The 19201-nt window shown below is 47.3% G+C and overlaps 1 protein-coding gene across 3 annotated transcripts in view; it reads left to right on the top strand.

Annotated features, from left to right (window-relative positions):
* The window catches only part of ABCC8 (ATP binding cassette subfamily C member 8), an 848693-nt gene that overhangs the window by 511043 nt on the left and 318449 nt on the right, over positions 1-19201 (top strand). For all 3 annotated transcript variants that reach the window (XM_069223742.1, XM_069223743.1, XM_069223745.1), the window contains one exon: positions 18489-18573. In XM_069223742.1, the coding sequence (XP_069079843.1) occupies positions 18489-18573 (85 nt within the window). The remainder of the gene's footprint in view (positions 1-18488; positions 18574-19201) is intronic.

Below are 19201 nucleotides of genomic sequence, written 5' to 3'. Positions count from 1 at the left end.
AGGATTAGTTGTTCCTGAAGTTTCGTGTTGGTGGGAGACACAGGTGGTCATTGTTTGTTGCGAAAAGCAGGTTGTTGACAGAAGTTCACATTTGAAGGAGACACCGGGACCTTTGCTAAGAAGAGGTGCCCACTGATGGTTGCAGAGAGCTCCCAAACATCTAGATATTTATCTTTAATTTGGTTTTGAGGCAGGAGAAGTACACTCTAATGCCAGACAAGGGTCCAGGACATGAGGGACACCTCTTTGGGATCAGGACTCGGATGAGCAGTTGCAGGGAAGGCCTCTGAAAGTGTATGTCTCTGTAGCTCAACCAGGAGGTCAGCCAGCTTACTGACCTTGAGGTAACATCTAGGGTTCCCAAGTTTAAGATAAGCCAGTCCATCCTTCGGACTTCAGGCAGCAGGGCAGGTCTTTTTTTGAATCTTCCACAGGTGCAGGAGTATTCTGATGAAAGGCCTGAATTCCTGAAAGCCAGTATACCTAGTGCCAGCTTGTGGGTGGGGGTGCCCACTTTGTCTAACCTTCTCCCTTTCCTGACTCTGGCTTCAATCTATCTAAGAGGAAAAAGACAGACAGGCCTAGGTGTGAGGTGGTATGCTTCCTGAGTAACTCTAGCTCAACTGATTAGAGTTTTTTTGTTGTGGTGTCATTTTATTTATTAAACTTTTAGACTTTGTTTTTCTAAATTGGTTTGCATTTTTTTCTTGTGTTGTGCTGTTACTGTATTACTGCTTGAGTGCTGCATACATGTTTTACATTTTCCTCTAAGTTAAGCCTGTCAGCTGTTGTGCAAAGCTACAAGAGGGTAAAGAAAAGGTTTATGTAGCGATGTTCGTGATTCACCCTGATAAGGATTGTGTTTATTGCTTAAATAATAACCTAATTTTTGACAATGGTGTTGGGTGATGGGATCCAGTACTTGTATGTGGGCAGAGCCACTCAGTGATTTGTGTAACAACAAAGGCCCCTTATGAAACTCTGACATCAGAATCAATTTCTTTCTTTTTTTCCAAATGCAATTTCTGCCTGAGATTTGTGCACCTGTGCTATCTGTTTGCAGAATCAGGAGTCCTCAGCAACATTGATGACTGCACTTTGGAAGAGCTTAATCAATCAATCAATCAATAAATTAGATATTTTTAGAGCGCGCTTCTCACCCATAGGGTCTCAAGGCGCTGTGGGGTATGTCCTCAGGGTTCAGTCATAGAGCCACGTCTTGAGGTCCTTCCTTAATTGAGGTAGCAATGACTAATGTCTGAGGTGGAGAAGTAGGGTGTTCCAACCTTTAGCTGCCAGGTAGGTGAACGATCTTTCTCCAGCAGAGGACTTCTTTATGCAGGGTACGTTAGTGAGCGACTGCTTGGCGAGCAGAGAGGTCTGGAATGGAAGTAATAGGTAAGGCCGTGGTTGAGGTAGACGGGCCAATGATGTGGAGGGTTCCATAGGCGTGTACAAGCAGTTTGCAGTATATACTCTTGAAAAAGTTGTGCAGGGAGAGAAGGTTGTAGCTGACAAAAGGTTCCAAGAAAAGGAGCAACAGATTGGACAGCCCTCAGAGCCTAGGAGGAGGCCAGCCAGCTACAATATACAGAATAGGATAGAATGGAGTAGAGAGACAACCTCCTGACAACATGCCCAGAACCATAGGAGAGGGCCCATAATAGTGATACCCCCTGCTAGATCCAGAGCAGAAAGCAGTGTGTCCTCCTGAAACCTGTCCCCTGATGGATTGGAGAACAGGAAAGCTGTAAGGGAGCACAAGATGAACTTGACTGCATTGGAAATGAAAGCAACTACAGACGAGAGAAGAGTAGAGGGAGAAAGAGGCCTAGCCAAAGGAAAGGCTTGAGCTGGGGCTCAGGCTAAAAGGGAAAGAAAACGTGCTCTTGAAGAGCAGAAAGAAATTGCTAGTTCACAACATTAGTTGAAAGGAACTGCACTTAAAGGCTAAGAGGCTCACGGACTCTAGTGAATATGGTGGCAATGTTCACCCATGTGCTTAGAGGAGGTAAAAGGGCTCACATTTCCAAAGACCTGGTGCCTACTTGTATGGTAGGGGTTGATATTGATAAGTGGTTTGCAACATATGAGGTAGCCTTGCTTATGCATAGGGTCCCAGAGGGCAGGGTACCTAATGTGTGGAAGCACATGCTAGTTGTGGGAAGGGATATTCTGTTGGCCCTAGTGTTTGCTGGCCAGATGACAAGTTCTCTCATGATCGCAGCCCTTCTCTCAAAGTTTGCTCTCACCCCAGAGAAGTATAGCTTGAGGTACAGGGACAGTCACTCAATGTCTGACCAGTCTTGGGTGGATTTTATGGAATAGTCCAGTAAGGCACTGAAATGTTGGGTGAAGGGCAGCAAAGTGAGTGATGTTAATGTGTCGTATATTTTTATTTTAATGGAGAACATGCACAATAATTGCTTTGAAGAGTTGTGCCAACAGCTTATAGACACCCAGCTCACTGTACAAAAGAAGCTTGAAAAGGGGGCTGACCTCTGGCATAGCACCAGAGTGTGAAAAATGGTACCTGGAAGTGATTCCAAGAAGGATACTTCAGATCCTCTTCAGCAGAGTGAGGGGGAGATCCAGGGTAAAACAGATAATTCCCCAAAAGGGCCCCAAACTAGTATAAGGTAGCAGAAGTCCCCATGCCCCTCTGAATATAGGGAGGATGTTCTAATGGGAGGAGCACTAGGATGCCCTTTTTCGAGCATAGGTGGTTTGATTGTTCCCAGTTAGGGCACAAGCAGGGGGCCTTGTCTGTACTTAGAGACCATCCACTAGTGGAGACTTCATAGGTGTGGCCAATGTGGCCTTGGGGGGCGGTAGTCACCAGGAGCACAGGGTAGAACATGCTGTAGTGTCTTAGTTGGGAGTTGGACTCAGAAAATAATCTTGTGATTGCTAGGGATGGGATTTATCACTTTTACCAGGTCCCAGTGAATGGGATACCTGTCACTGCTTTGAGAGATACGTGTATCAGCCAGACCATGGTGGTGGAAAAGCTGGTTTCCCCAGATCAGTACCTGCCAGGACAGGCATGTATGGTAACCCAGACCCATGGGCAGGATTGTTTCCACCCTATGGCCCTGGTATCTCTGGAATGGGGTAGGAAAGTGGCACAGAGGAAGGTCGAAGTCAGTCTCCAGATATCCATTGACTGCCTCCTGGGAAATTACATACCACCAGCGATAAAAGAGCTGATTTCAGCAGCCACCCAAGGCACCAGAAAGTTCAGTTTTTTGGCGGCATTTCTCCCAAATGGAAAGTATGATGGCCCAGATGGGGAGCAAAGGGTAGGTTTGGGAAGACCATCTATGATGGGAGGACCAGTGCGTCAGGGGTTGCGAGCTCTATGAGAAGAGCACCCTAAGACTGATCCTGGTGAGGTTACTTCTGACCTGGAGGTGCTGTCTGTGCTGTCCCGAATTAAGAAAACAGTAGACCGGTACCAGGCAGACCCCTGTATAATGCAAATAGATTGCACCCTTGAGGAGGATGTTGTTTCCCCCCGGAAGTCAGGCGTGCCTGGCACTGGTTCAGCTACAGTATACAGACACTAGGCTGAGAGATACCATCCTTGAGCTTGCGAGAAGGGGCGTGGAAGTAGGATGCCTATCATTTTGAGTTGCTGCCCCTTACTCTGAGAAACCTAGACAAACCTCAGGAGCAAGTGGGGGTCTTTTTGTCAGCCCCAAGGCTGGACGTGAGGACTACCCAAGGTACCAGGTTAGAGATGCCACCTAACTGAGGATGGGCCAGAGCATGACTCTTGAGAATGTTAGAGAGAAAACATTATTAATAAAAGTGAATCACTAAAATAATGTGAAATAACGTGAACTAAAAGGCCTCACTGAAAACATGTGTTAGAAAAATACATGTTCAGCTTTAAAAATGATTGACATGTATCCACCACAATGTGTTTTATGTGAGTTAATAAATACTAATGAAAATATATTTTGATTTATCATAATTATATGTATTGAAGAAGATGAATTATTCATATATTACAAAACTAATGGTTTTAAATTATAGGTAAAATTGTTTTGGTTTCTTTGTGTATTAGCTTAGTCAAAAGGCCTGAGTTTTAGGATTTTCTAGAAGCACAATGTTCCAATGTTGCTGACTTCACTGAAATGTTTGAAAGCTTACTTTATTAAACATCCTGTGTGACTTGCACAGTGGAAAAATTATGTTCTGTTCTTGCTTCACTTGTCCTATTTCCTGAGATAATAATTGTAAGTTTGAACAATGGGCTTCAGTGCTCAATGTCATGTTCCATGTTGCTTTTAAAAAAATGTAATTTTCTACTGAGGCTGCTGCAAGAGTGACAACCAATCCAAGATGTGCTATAAGAAGAAGAGATACTTTTGAGGTGCAAGTACAGCCTGACTGGCTGTTAATACTCTCACCCTATTGTCTGGTCCAATAGAAGCTTTGCTAATAACATTTTCGGACTTTAATTTAGCAAAGCTTTAGGTGATGTAAGTCAGATCTTTATTCTGTTTAGCTTCTATTCAATTCGGTTCTTCTGCCCCTGTCTCTGATTTAAACAGTTTAGTTACTTTAGGCCCAACATTTCTGAACTGATTTTCCCTTCATGTTCCTGATGCCTACTGAAGACCTGACTCTGCTGATGAAGGCTCCACAAGCTGCTATCTCATTTAGGCAAGGTATAACCAATGTGCATTTATTTTTCCTTTGCAGGTTTTCCTTTTAGAAAATCCAACTGCATGTTTTTGGATAGCGCCGTATTTAGATGTTTTCCAAATTAAGGCCTTCATTACAACCCTGGTGGTTGGTGATAAAGTGGCGGTAATGCCGCCAACAGGCCGGCGGTAATAAATATGAAATTAGGACCACAGTGGAAACCGCTCAGACAGACAGCCACTTTAACACACCGACTGCCAGGGCGAAACCAACAGGCACCACAGCGGTAACTGCCAACAGCCAGGAGGAAGACAATGTACCGCCATGGAGCCCAAGTTGCATGTCTTCCCCATGCTCTTCGACCTTCTGCTCCATTACGAACACCAACCCCGGCGAAGACAATCACGGTGAGTACAGCTGCCTGGCACACAGGGGAGGGGGAGAGGAAAAAAAGAGTGACACACACATGCAACACGCAACATGCAACACCCCCACCCCAACACCACACACACAACCAGATGCAGTAACATAACATATACACCCCGTAACCCTCAGGAATAATGCAAGGACAACTACTATAGTGTAAAAAGGCTATAATCAGATAAGTATAGGTGAAATGTGTGCATCCAAGTATATACATATTTATAATGCAAGGGACACTGCCCAGTCCTCAATGCCTGTGGGCCACAGGGCCACAACACAAAGTACAAGGCCCAACCTCACTACTGCAACAACACAGAGAGAACACTGCAGGGGCATTAGGGCGAAAAAATAGACAGGCACCTCAGTAGGACGGGGAATGGGGGGCACCTCAGCCGGAAGATGGAACACCACTAGTCCTGGATGGGGCAACATGCCCATCACTCTGTCCTGGGGAGTGCAAGGCCACAGTCTCTCAAGTGGGTGATTTGCCCGCATGCCCTGTAGGGGGCAACATGCCCTGTGCTTGGTCCTGGGGAGTGCAAGGCCGCAGTCTCTCAAGTGGGTAATTTGGCCACTGACTTGTCCTGGGGAGTTCAAGGCCACAGTCTCTCTAGTGGGTGACTACTTCCACTGGTTCTGGAGGGGGCAATGGTGGGGGGAGATTCCAGCCCATCCCCTGCAGCCTTGGATGGCTGCACCACCATGGTTGGTGGTGTGGGCTCTGACTGAGTCTCAGCACCAGGCCTCCTGTCCTTTTTGGCTGCTGGTCTAGGCCCCTTGCCCTCCCTGCCAGCAGCTGGGGATGGCTCCTTGCTCCTTTTGGTCGCAGCCAGGGATTGCTCCTTGCCCTGCCTTTTACCAGCTGTGGGTGCCTTCTTGCCCTTCTTTGCAGCAGCTGGGGGTGCCTCCTTGTCCTTCTTTGTAGCAGCTGGGGGTGCCTCCTTGCCCTTCCTTACAGCACTTGGTGCATGCACCCTATCAGTGTGGCTGCCTGGTGCCCGGGATCCTCTCTGACCTGGTGTAGCTGTGGGCACTACTGTGCCCCTGGATTGGGTGGCTAAGAAGTGTGGCTCAATGGTTAGAGTGGCAGACCCTGATGCAGAGGTCTGGCCTGGGACCAGGGTTCAATTCCCGCCTCGGTGGGTCTTGGGCTCAATTTCCTCTGACCTGATAATTCTCGCCTTGGTGCCAATCTAATCATGGGTCCCACTCTGTAATTCTGGACAACAGCATGCTTAATCTCCACAACGGCCCCAACAGCGCTGGGATGTCTGGCTTCACCTTGGGGGTGCCCAGGAGTGGGCATCTCACAGGGAAAGCCTGGAAGGGTTCCACAGCGATATGCGTACAGTGCCAAGAAGCCCGACTTACAGGGTAAAAGTGTGCTATACAAGTACGAAGTTTACAGTTTACAGTTTACAGGTGCTTGGCTGCTTTCTGACCACTCCGGCCTGATGTGAGAGACGGGGGAGGGCTATGGAAAAGTTCAAAGGTGGAGAGGAAAGCTTCTAAGGGACATTGGGGTGGGAAGAGGGAGATGGTTTGGGAGTGGAGGTAGAGGGAGTGTTTGTAGGATGTGTCTGTCTGCTGTGTTTGGGTGCAGGTGCATGGGCTGGGTGCTGGTGTGAGGTTGATGGCTGTTGGGTGTCTGAGTGCTTGAGTTTGTGTACTTTGGGAGGAGGGGGCACAGACACAGTGGGAGAGGACACAGGGGATGTGTGCATGGAAGTGGGGGTGGTGACTGCCAGTGAGGTGCATGTGCTGATAGGTGTGCTGGTGAAGGGGGTAGTGGATGAGGATGTGATGCATGCAGGTGTGAGTGTAGACGCAACTGGGAGGGAGGTGGCGGATGAGGAGGAGGGGGCCACAGTGGAGGCAATGGATGTTGGTATGTTTGCATCTGGATGGTGTTTGTGTGAGTGCCTGTGGGATGAAGTGTGGTGCTTGTGTTTGCAATGTCCACTCTTGTGTGTTGTCTTGGGTGCATGCTCATCTGCCTGTGTGCTTGGGATAGGTTGGAGTTGAGGGGAATGGGATTGGGTAGAGGAAGTTGCAGAGGGGAGGCCAGAAACAGAGACAAAGGCTGCCATCAGAGAGGAGGCCAGAGCCTGGATTTATCTCTGTTGGGCCACCATGCCAGTTTGAATGCCCTCCAGGAATGAATTTATCTGTTGCATTTGGGCTGCCAGCCCCTGGATGGCATTTACAATGGTTGACTGCCCAACAGAGATGGATCGCAATAGCCTCCTAACTCAGGACAGCAGGGCTCACTGGGGTGGGGCCTGAGGTGCCTGGGCGAAGGAGATGCCCACCCTCCTGGGTGAGCGGGCACGGGAAACACGCTGAGGGGCTGCTGGGAGGGCCGTGCTGGTACGGGAGTGGTGGCTGTACCTGTAGCTGGGGTGGGCACAGAGGTGTCCGCCACCACCAGGGAGCTTCCATCGGAGGAGGACTCCGTGTCTGAACTGTCCCTTCCTGTCTCTGCCGTTGTGCTCCCCTCGCCCTCTGTCCCACTAGTGCCCTCACTGTCGGTGGATTCGGCCTCCTGGGCCCTGTGGGATGCAGCTCCCTCTGTTGCCAGTGCCTCAGCTCCTCTGCCAGATGATGCTAATGCACATAAGGACAGGGAGACAAAACAAAAAGGGGGGAGGAGAGACAAAGGATACACTTGGTCAATGGTGGCAACAACACCACCGTTAGCGTACACGACACACACACACACACACAGGGAACAGCCCTATGCACTAGGCAATGCACTACCAGTCACAATGCTAGTCACCAGGCCATGGATAGGGACACCTAATGCCAATTGCAGCATACCTGAGACCCACAGACCCCTGCCCAGTAGTGGATCCCTACTAACTTCCTTGAAGGTATTTTACATCTGAACCCTTCCCAACATGGGACCTACTCTGCAATGTCAGGCCTGGCCTAGGGGCACCTGCATGCCCACATCCCCCACCCGGATACCACCCCACCAGGTGCAAATTTTGTACTGGGGCACTGTGCTCATCACCTTGTTGCTGCTGTGAGGCCCCCAAGCGCCCATCCAGCTCTCGATAGGCCACATCCAGTATGTAGGCCATCAGGGGGGTCAGGGTTCGATGGGCACCCCTTTCTCGTTGGGAGGCCATCCCCAGCTGGGCCTCCACCATCTTCCATGCCCAGCATCTCAGGTCCTCCCACCATTTGCGACAGTGGGTGCTCCGCCTGCCATAGACCCCTAGGGTCCAAACGTCCTTGGCAATGGCACGCCATATTCCCTTTTTCTGAAGGGTGCTGACCTGCAGGGAAATGGACACAGGGAAAGGTATTAGTCAGACCGTCCTGCCTGTTACACTCATGGCCCACCATGCCCCTTCCCATCCCCATTAGCACAGACATGGCCCACCATACATGTGGCACGCTGCCCATGGCCCATCCACCAACCCCTCGCCTGCATGAGGCCTTCACACACAGCACTCCATGCATTCATGCCCCATCCATCGTACTCACGGTGTACCCACATGTTGGTCTGGAGGCCCATACAGCATTCGGTACTGGGGTCGGACCCCTATCCACCAGTCACTCCAACTCCGCTGAGGTGAAGGCAGGGGACCTTTCCCTAGTGACACGAGCCAATTCCAGACACAGGTCACAGCAGCAGTGTAGGCCCTCTCCTGTTGAAGGTCAGGTAGCAAGTGAGTGAACAGATAGAAAATGGCGGTGACGTCCGCTGCGGTTCATAACGTCACCGCCGGTGTACTTCATCATTGGCCACTGTACCCCATAGGGCTCAATGTTAACCAATGAGGAGTTGCACAGCGGTTGTCCAGCGCCTCCTGCAATGGCGCAGAACGTCAGCAGAATTATCTCATTTCCACCTGTCCCTCCACAGAGAACAGGCGGATGCCATTTCGGGGAGAAGGGGTGCAGTCCATGGCTCCTAACTGCGTCACAGTACACATATGCACCATTTGGACCTCTCCCAAACAATACTGTTACAATCACGACATGCATTAAAGTGTAGTGGTTGGAAATAAGAGATACTAACCAGCTGCTCACCATTTTGCCCCATAGATTGCAACCTTTATGCATGAATAGGAGATGGAGACATCCCCCGTGTACAGATCCCTGATGGACTTGGCAACAAAGGAGGACAGGCACATTATCCTCACCTATAGACTGGACAGGGCCACAGTCACAGAGCTGTGTGCCCAATTGGAGCCTGACCTAATCTCTGCTATCCGTTACCCCACCGGGATCCCCTCTGTTGTGCAAGTGCTCTCAGTGCTCCATTTCCTGGCAACTGGCTCCTTCCAAGTGACAGTGGGCTTGGCAACAGGAATGTCTCAGCCAATGTTCTCAATAGTGCTGACCAGAGTGTTTTCTGCCCTGATTAAACACATGCACAGCTACATCGTTTTCCCCAAGGTGGAGGATTTGGCCACAGTGAAAGCTGATTTCTATGCAATGGGACATATCCCCAACATTATTGGGGCAATTGATGGTACACATATAGCATTTGAACCCCCCTGGCATAACAAACAAGTATTCAGAAATTGAAAGAGCTTTCACTCGATGAATGTGCAGATGGTGTGCCTAGCGCACCAGTACATCTCCCACGTCAATGCACAATATACTGGGTGTGTGCATGATGCCTTTATCCAGAGGAATAGTAGCATCCCATATGTGATGGTTCAACTCCAGAGGCACAGGGTGTGGCTAATAGGTGAGCCCTGGTTCCCACCCAGTAGATGTTGGTATATGGGTTTGGTGTGGGCCCTAAGGGTTGGTGTGTGGCTATCAGTTGTCCCTCCATATTTGCAGGTGACTCTGGCTACCCCAAGCGCTCATGGATACTGAGACCTGTGAGGAATCCCAGGACAAGGGCAGAGGAATTTTACAATTAGGCACAAAGGCAAACAAGAAGAATTATAGAGAGGACCTTTGGCCTCCTGAATGCCAGGTTTTGTTGCCTCCGTCTAACAGGTGGATCCCTGTACTACTCACCCAAGAAGGTCTGCCAGATCATCGTTGCATGCTGTATGTTGCACAACCTTGCCTTACGTTGCCAGGTGCCTTTTCTGCAGGAGGATGAGGCTGGAGATGGTCGTGTGGCAGCAGTGGACCCTGTGGACAGTGAAGATGAGGAGGCAGAGGATGAGGATGAGGACAACAGAAGTGCAATAATTCGTCAATACTTCCAATGACACACAGGTAAGACAGTATAACTTCACATTTAATTGACAGTTTTGTATTTGACATTGTCACTGGCAGGCTAATTTTCCCACTTCTATAGCCACTCACTGTAGCCTTTAGCATCTCTATTTGCAGATATTTGTGCCCCACTATCACTACCATTATCACTCCTATAGCAGCAAACTACAGGTCATTCATATGTATACATTTCTGTCCAGCTGATTATCAATGTTTCAACCTTGTTAAACGAATACCTACTTAAATGATTTGACATACTCCATACTTGTATTTTTTCAAAGGGTGTTTATTTCAGTGCTAAGAGGTATGGGGGATGTGCAATGGGCTGAAGGGTGATGGAGGAAAGTCCAGGTTGGAGTCTAGTCTATTTGTGTCACAGGTGCATTGTCCCAGGGGGCATAGGAAGGTGAGCAATGGCAGTTCAAGGTGGACAGGGTGACAGAGTGGGGCACAAGGGTGACAATCAGGAGAGTCTTATTTCCTGGCGGGGGTCTTGGCAATAGTCTCTGGCTTCTGCCTGGATTGCAGGGAACATTTGTGGGGTGCTTCACCTTCTGCAGGGAGAGGGGTGCTGGTGGCCTGTTGGTCCTGTGGCTGGGCCTCCTGCCCACTAGCGGCAGCAGAGGTGGAGGGCTGTTCATCTGTTTGGCTAGGGGCAGAGGGCCGGTGGGGTGCCAGGGTTTCCCTCATAGTGTTGTCCATGTCTGCCAGCACCCCTGCAATGGAGATTAGGGTGGTATTGATGTCCTCCCTGATCCCCATGTACTGTCCCTCCTGCAGCCGCATGTTCTCCTGCAACTTGTCCAGTATCTGGCCCATCGTCTCCTGGGAATGGTGGTATGCTCCCAGGATCATGGTGAGTGCCTCCTGGAGAGTCGATTCCCTGCGCCTGTCCTCCCCCTGTCGCTCAGCAGTCCTCCCAGCTTCCCTGTTGTCCTGTGCCTCTGTGCCTCTGTCCCCTGAACTGTGTGCCCACTGCCACTGACCCCAGGACCCTGATCGTCCTGTGTTTGTGGGGTGCCCTGCGGTTCCTTTAGTGGTGAACACACTGCTGATTGACGTGTCTTGAAGACAGAGGTATGGGCCCGCTCGGTGGGTCCTGTGGTGGTGTTTCCTGAGGGGGGAGCCTCTGTGGTGGTGTGAGAGTGTGCCTGGGTAACCGACTGTCCGGAGATCCCTGATAGGCCAGGTTGGTCAACCAGATCCAGGTGAGCAAGACCTGCTGTCATCACTGTGGGCCTCTTCGGGGGGGGGGGGCTGGATGTTGCTGGCACCTCTTCTCCAGTGACATTTGCTGGGGGACCTGTGGGGATGTAAATGCAGTGTTATTGTTTCTGCATGTGCATAGTTGTGTTGCCCTCTATGGTTGTTGTTGCTCTGTCAGATTTGCCTTTGCGTGAGTAGCTATTTGGTGGGCTAGGTGATTCTCTCCAGTGTGCATGCAGCGGTGATAGGTGTCCATGCAGGTCTGTGAGGGGTGTCCATGCATTGGTATTACATGCAGAGCTTGGTATTGGGATAAGTGGGTTGTGATGGTGGGGTATGTGGGTGGTGGTGAAGTGATGGGAGTGAGGGTACAGGTGGGGATTTGTGATGGCATGCAGGTGAGGGGGTGATAGTAATAGAGATTTGACTTGCCAGAGTCCAGTCCTCCTCCTACTCCTGCCAGGCCCTCGGGATGCATGATTGCCAAGACTTGCTCCTCCCATGTTGTTATTTGTGGGTTAGGAGGTGGGGTCCACTGCCAGTCCTCTGTACATCTAGTTGGTGTCTTGCAGCTGTGGAACGTACCTTCCCCCGTAGGTCGTTCCACCTCTTCCTGAGTTCGTCCCTTGTTCTGGGGTGCTGTCCCACGGCGTTGATCCTGTCCACGATTCTCTGCCATAGCTCCATCTTCCTAGCAATGGATGTCTGCTGCACCTGTGATCCAAATAGCTGTGGCTCTACCCGGATGATTTCCTCCACCATGACCCTCAGCTCCTAATCAGAGAATCTGGGGTGTTGTTGTGGTGCCATGGGTGTAGTGTGAACGGTGTGGGTGAGGGTGTGTGTGGTGATGTGTTGGGGTGTGTGTTGCAAGGTGCGTGGATGGTGTATAAGTGATATTGTTATGTGGCTCTGGTTGTGTGTGTGCTCTTGCCCACCTCTCTCTGGTGGCAATTCTTTCTAGTCATAAAGGGTTGTGGGTAGTGTGGGTGTGTGTTTTATAGTGGTGTGTGTGTGGTGTGTGTATGTGTGTCAGGTGTGTGTAGTTTGAATTGACCAATGTAGTGTTGTTTTGTTTGTGTGTGTGTATTTTGAGCGTGGCTGTATTTAACGCCAATGGTTTACTGCCATTGAATGTCCACTGTGGTGATTCGTGGGTCATAATGCTGTGGGTGTAGTTCTGTTGGCGTAACGGTGTGGGTTTTGCTACCGCCAGTTTATCTCTAACCTTTGGGCTGCCAGACTTGTGTGTGTGGCTGTATAGCGACGGATTGGTATGTGTGTGTCATAATATGGTTGGCGGTTATCCGCTACGGCGGTGTTATGTTGGCGGCAGTCAGCATGGCTGTAAGCGGGATTTACTGCCAATGTCATAATGAAGGCCTAAATGTTGTCTTGTTTTTATATGAAGCCCACACATGCTTATCAAATTAGAGTAATAGCTAGGGATGCCTGATCCAATTTTTATTAAATTATTGTGATCAAGTCATCTGCATAACTTAAATGTATTCTTTTTCTATTTTTCACTTAATTCCGCTGTTTTTCTTTATTGTTCCATTGGAGTGTCTAATGATAAATGCTTTGGCTAGATTGAGATTCTTTAGACGGGATGGGCAGGCTGTGTGGTTTTTGTACTTCTTTCATTTGGTTTTGCACATGATCTGATCTACGTGACTTTAGCATTGTTAATTTAAGAACAATAAGTGTTTAAACTTTACTAAGTTTGTGTGGTGATTTATGGTTACATAGGTCATGGTGTGTATGAATTTTTGACTCATTACTGCTTATTTTGGTTAGCGATGGCTATTGGTTCTCATTGTTCAACTGGTTGATCTCATACTCCCGTCTGAGTCAAAAAATTTGAGTCGACCTCTGAGGGTAGTAGATGTCACTGCCGTATTACATGTCACCTTAGCCTAATATTAGGAGGTCACACACCCACAAGACTGACAGTTGTCAGTGATCTCTGCTGGTTGTTGTCCCTTTGGGCAAAGTTTTCCCTAAATTGGCAGCAAACGTTTGATTGACAGGGCGGAATGGGCCTCATTGTTAGCAGTAGGGGTAGTTTCTGTTTACTGTATGCATCTGTGAGCAAATAAAGTTACAAGTCTCACAGTTGGGGTCACAGAGCGGGTAAAGGGTCCCCTATAAGCCAGCCCATTGGCTCAGGAGGGTAGTGACAGAGGGGTCCAAAGAGGTTCAGAAGGGCATAGAACAGACAAGTACTTGTGCAGAAGAGGCCTATTGTCCACGTCTATTGCCTAAGTAGGGAAGCCCACCAAGATATTGATTAGTCTACCCTGGCTTTTGGCTGCACGGAGGTCATGTTGAACCAGGCCCTCAATGCAACGTCACCCCAGATGTTATACCCTCTTTTTCTGAACCTGTTTTTGTTGACTTTTTTAGGACCACTTTACTCCTGCTATCCAGTGGTAGAGTGCTTGTGATCTCTCTATTAAACATTACAAAATGAGCCCACATCTGATTGGTACACTTAATGTACTTATAAGTCCCTAGTAAATGGCACTACATTTACCCAGGGAATTAATATTAACTGCTACTAGTTTTATGTAGCAGCACTCATTGAGCCACTCACTGAAGTAGCACTGTAAAACTTGTCTCAGGCCTGCCACTGCAGCTTGTAGTGCAGTTTTAATATTCCATTTCAACTTGGCAAAATAAATCTGTTTCCAGGCCTAAATCTTCCTTTTAACTTATTAGAAGTCACTTCTAAATTAGACCCTAAAAGCTCATAGGGTGGGGTGCATGGTATTTAAAAAAGTAGAACATGCATGTTTATGTTTTACATGTCCTGGTGGTGAAAACTTCCTAAAGTCACCTTTCACGGTAGCAAGGATATCTCTCTCATAGGTTAACACTTGGTTACCGTATTGCACTTAATAAGTGATGACTTCAATTTGGGACCGGATAGGGAAGCGTTTGTTCCACTCTTTTATAATCGTAATTTAAAATCCACTTTAATGGTGAAGTCAGATATGAAGATAGTATACTCAAAATGGCCTTACTTATGGTGTATGGTAGACGTGACAGCTTTAGGGTAGTCTTCCTCTAAACATTTTACCTGCTTGCCTCACATCTTTGCAGATTTATTTTTCTTGGCCCTAGGACTCTGAACACTTTATCACTGCTGACTAGTACTAAGGTGCATGTGCTATCTCCCTAAAACATGGTCTAATTGGTGTATGCCAAACTGGCATATTTAATTTAATTTTAAGTCCCCATTAAAGTGCACTACATGTGCCCAGGTCCTATACATTAAATGGTACTAGTGGGGCTGCAGCACTGTTTGTGCCATCCACTTAAGTAGCTCTTTAAAACATGTCCCAAGCCTGCCATTGCAGCCTGAATGCAGTATTACATTGCAATGTCGACTTGCCATTTAAAGCCCCTTGCCAAGGCTTAGACCATCCTTTTATTACATATAGGTGACCCCTAAAGTAGGCCCTATGTAGCCCATAGGGCAGGGTGCTATGTAATTAAAACACCAGGACATATATTTTTGTTTAAACATGTCATAGTAGTGAAAAAAACAAATTCATTTTTCACTACTGTGAGGCCTACCCCTCTTGTAGGATAACATTGGGGATCCCTTATTACATGTAATACGTTGTAATTGCTGACTGAGAAGGAGTAGACCTATTATGTTTAATATCCTATGGAACTGTAATGACAAATTCTATTTAATAGTAACGTTAGATTTATTATTACAGTTTTGAAAATGTCACTTTTTAGAAAGTTAACACTTTCCTTATCTTCGTTCCTTGTGCCTGCACCCTGTCTCCAATACACATCTGGGGTAAGGTGACAGCTGACTTGTGCACTCCTTCTAGACAGCCATACACAACATCCTGATGAGCCATCCTGGGCAGGATAACAGGGAGGAGCTGACACACCTGAATAGGTAGTGTCCTGTCCACAAGCAAAGGGTTGCATACTGCACTGTAGTGAATCTGGAGCCAGGGCAGAGAGAGAGGACCTCTGCACACTTCAAATCCCTTCTTTGAAGTCTCCCCATTTCAAAGGCACCACTAGGTTTAGGAAGCGGACTTCTGACCCTACCAACTGAGTATACTTCTGGACTAATGAATACTCTGCCAGGAAGGACTGCTGTGCTGCTGGACTGCTGCTTTGAAATAACTGTTTTCTTGCTGTGCTGACATGCTACCTTCTTTCCTCCCGGCCTGGATGAGAAGGACTGGACCCAAAACTCTTGAACCCAGAACCAAAGTGACTCCAAGGGCTTGCTGGCTTGCCTCCTGTTTCTCTGAAATCTCATGGACACAAAGGACTTCAAACTCATCACCTTCAGGACCTGGACTTTGCTTGCTGTAAGTCTTGCTCTGCCAAGTGGTGCCAATCCAGTCCTGAGCCCTTGGAAGTAGATATAAAGTGCTGCTCCAGGCAAAAATCAACGCTGTTGTGACACTCGGAACCTGCACATCTCCATCAACACTGACCCATTACCGTTGCTGTACGAATCATGGACACCCCATTGCTGTTGATGCCAGCGCATTGCTGCTGCTCCGTAGATCAGCAACACGCAATTGATGACTATGCGACGCATCAGCTTCATTCCAGACACATCTCTGTGTGCAGCTTAGAGCCGACGCATCACCAACATCATTGACACTGATGCCAGCGCATCACCTCCTTTGCTTCTCGCATCTTGCTCTTGGCGTTGACACACAAAGCTGGTCCCTTCATCCAAACTACACCCCATCGCAGTTGTCCTGACTTTTCAGATTTGACCCCAGTTGGCGCCTTATGCTTCTAAGCACTACAACTAAGTTTATTTTTTTTAAATGCATATCTTGACTTCTACTTATTGGATTTTTTGTTATTTCGGTCTTGTGTTCATTACATTAAGCTCTGTGTTTCTAACCAGGTGTGGTATCTTTTTGGTGGTGTTTTTACTGTTTTACTGTTTGGAGTGTTGCACAAATACTTAACACATTGGCTCTTAAGCCTGACTGCTCTGTGTCAAGCTACCAGGGGGTGAGCACAGTTTAATTTAGGGTGAGTATAGGACTTACCCTGACTAGGATTGTGGTTCCTGCTTGGACAGAATGCATACCTCTGCCAACCAGACACCAGGAAGCCAATTTCTAACAGTGCAGATGTCACTCTTTACATTTAGAGACCGATAAATTCAAAATAGTTGTTTCTCATTCAGCTTTAATATGTGACACATAAATTATTGCTAGCAGCATTTTCCTTCCAGCGCAAACATATAATTGATGCTTTTAGACGGAATTACAGCCATTTTGTTTACATTGTTTCTTATGCTTTGTTTGCTCATTTTTTCACACATTGTAGTTTGTTGTCTATAAATTCATGACTTTATCTCTATATTTAAATGTTTTCCAGATCAGTCTTAAGTATTCTTTATTTATTATTGGCATAACTATTTGATTAAATGCGTGGAAGATATCAGGAATGATTACATTCACAAATTTGCACTAATTAATTATATCCTCGTACAACTTTGTGGATCCCTAATTACACCACAATCAGACAACGTTTATGACGTGTGACGCTGTAGGAATAACATATGTCTTTGATCGCGTCTCTTTACTTTCTATGGCGAGTGTGCATGTTTTTTTTAACTTGGCAAAGGCTTCCTTAAAAGCCGAAACACTTGTTTTCTTCTGCACATTTAAAGGTGAATTCTCCGATAGAGTGCTGCGTCTCCCTTTAAAGAATTTGCTTTTAAGGACAACTTAATATTATTGCCATCTTATCATTTTATACAGCATCCACTGTGAAAACAAGTATTGTGCTTTTTGTTTTCTCACAGAATACCTTGCATGATTTGCATGTTTGCTGGCATAGCATTTACAGTTAAAACACACAATATCGAATGTCACCATTACCGAAAATATCACAATGCAATCAAGCCTAAAATGAATAGAATAAAAAGAGGCACCCCAAGCATAAAAACCTATGAAAGTTAAAGGCACGATGGCGCAACACGCTACTGGTTGATCAGTAAAAATATAAGATTATTGCACATCAGATGTGTCTTTAATCAAGAAACAATATTTTCCCTCGAAGAGTATTACTTTTTTGCATCTATACCCTCTGGTTTTACTGCTCTATCAAAGCAAACCGGCTCAAGTCAGTAGTTAAGAAATCCAGTGCGCAATTGTCAATTCAGGCCACAGTGGAAAGGGGTCTGATTTGACAATAAATCGCAATTACAAAATGTAGGCGAGTCTCCCACCTAGGTTTGATCTCAGATGACAACTCTTCTACCTTCAGCCAGGTAGGCCCCCGCACCGCAAAATGACTGTGGTTTACGATAATGAGTTCCCTTGATTGTGAAGCTCCTCTTCTCAGTTTCCAAAGCAATCACAATCTCACCCTCTCCTCAGTTAATAGTGCCATTACTTTGTGAAATACGCCCATCATATGGAGGGAAATCGAAATTTGCAGCCTACTGGGACTATACATGGGTACCTTAAAGGTTCTTTTGAATTCGACAACACCAGGCTGTCGGGGTTCAAAACAAGGTCATTGATAATCTGTAGTGTGAAGCTGTGGAACAAATCTAATACCTAATACCTGATTAGTTCTTGCCTGGGCACCACATGCAAGTTTCAGTTGATATATTGAATGTTTGCATTAACATTTTAAACATAAGATATTTTACCAGGTTGCATCACTTTTTTGTACAATGTTTTGCAACTCTGATAACGTGCCAAATGGATTGTGCGGCAGTGTAAGCTTGGAACTGCACTACAAACGTGTTTGCTTTCCCTTGGTTCTTTACATTAACAGGCGCTGATGAAATGCATTAACATATATTGGAGAATATGGAATGTGTTTGCTCTCGTTACAGAGAGTGCCCTTTAAATAATCTGTTTCGAACGAAGTTTTGCCCTTTTCTGTTCAATGTATCATATCTCTTTTGAACTCCAGGTTAAGAACTGTTCTGTGGGCGACTTGTTGTGTTGATTTTCCATTCCTTTCTGTTTCCGCAGGTACAAGGCAGTGATCGACGCCTGCTCTCTCCAGCCTGATATTGACATACTCCCCCTTGGAGATCAGACCCAGATTGGGGAGCGGGTTAGTAAATGCTTACATACAGGGGCGTAGCTTGGTCAGTAAGATTGGGGGTGGAGGCTTCCTATTTTCCGACAATCACACCGGCATATAATATAAAAGTACATTACACGACAACCAGGGTGCATGGGAGGGGCCTAAGGGGCAGTGGAATAGAGGGTAATGCGGGGCCGTAGGGGTACTAAGGGCCGTATTTATACTTTTTGGCGCACAACTGCGCCAACGCAGTTGTGCGTCAAAAAATGTAACGCCGGCTAACGCCATTCCAAAGCACCATGCGGGCGCCTTATTTATGGAATGACGTTAGCCGGCGGAGCTGACTGGTGTGCGTAAAAAAAAATGACCCACACCAGGCAGCGCCGGCGTAGGGGAAAATGGAGCTTGGGCGTCAAAGAATGGGGCAAGTCGGTCTGAGGCAAAAAATCTGCCTCAACCCGATTTGCGCCATTTTGTTTTACTCCCACCCTCCATTGACATGACTCCTGTCTTAGCAAAGACAGGAGTCATGCCCCCTTGCCCAATGGCCATGCCCAGGGGACTTCTGTCCCCTAGGCATGGTCATTGAGCATAGTGGCATGTAGAGGGGCACAAATCAGGCCCCCCTATGCCCAAAAAAAATTATTAAATTTTT

Source organism: Pleurodeles waltl, chromosome 3_1 (genome assembly GCF_031143425.1).
Source record: "Pleurodeles waltl isolate 20211129_DDA chromosome 3_1, aPleWal1.hap1.20221129, whole genome shotgun sequence".
NCBI classification, from domain to species: domain Eukaryota; kingdom Metazoa; phylum Chordata; class Amphibia; order Caudata; family Salamandridae; genus Pleurodeles; species Pleurodeles waltl.
This window is presented reverse-complemented; position numbering and strand designations above follow the sequence as displayed.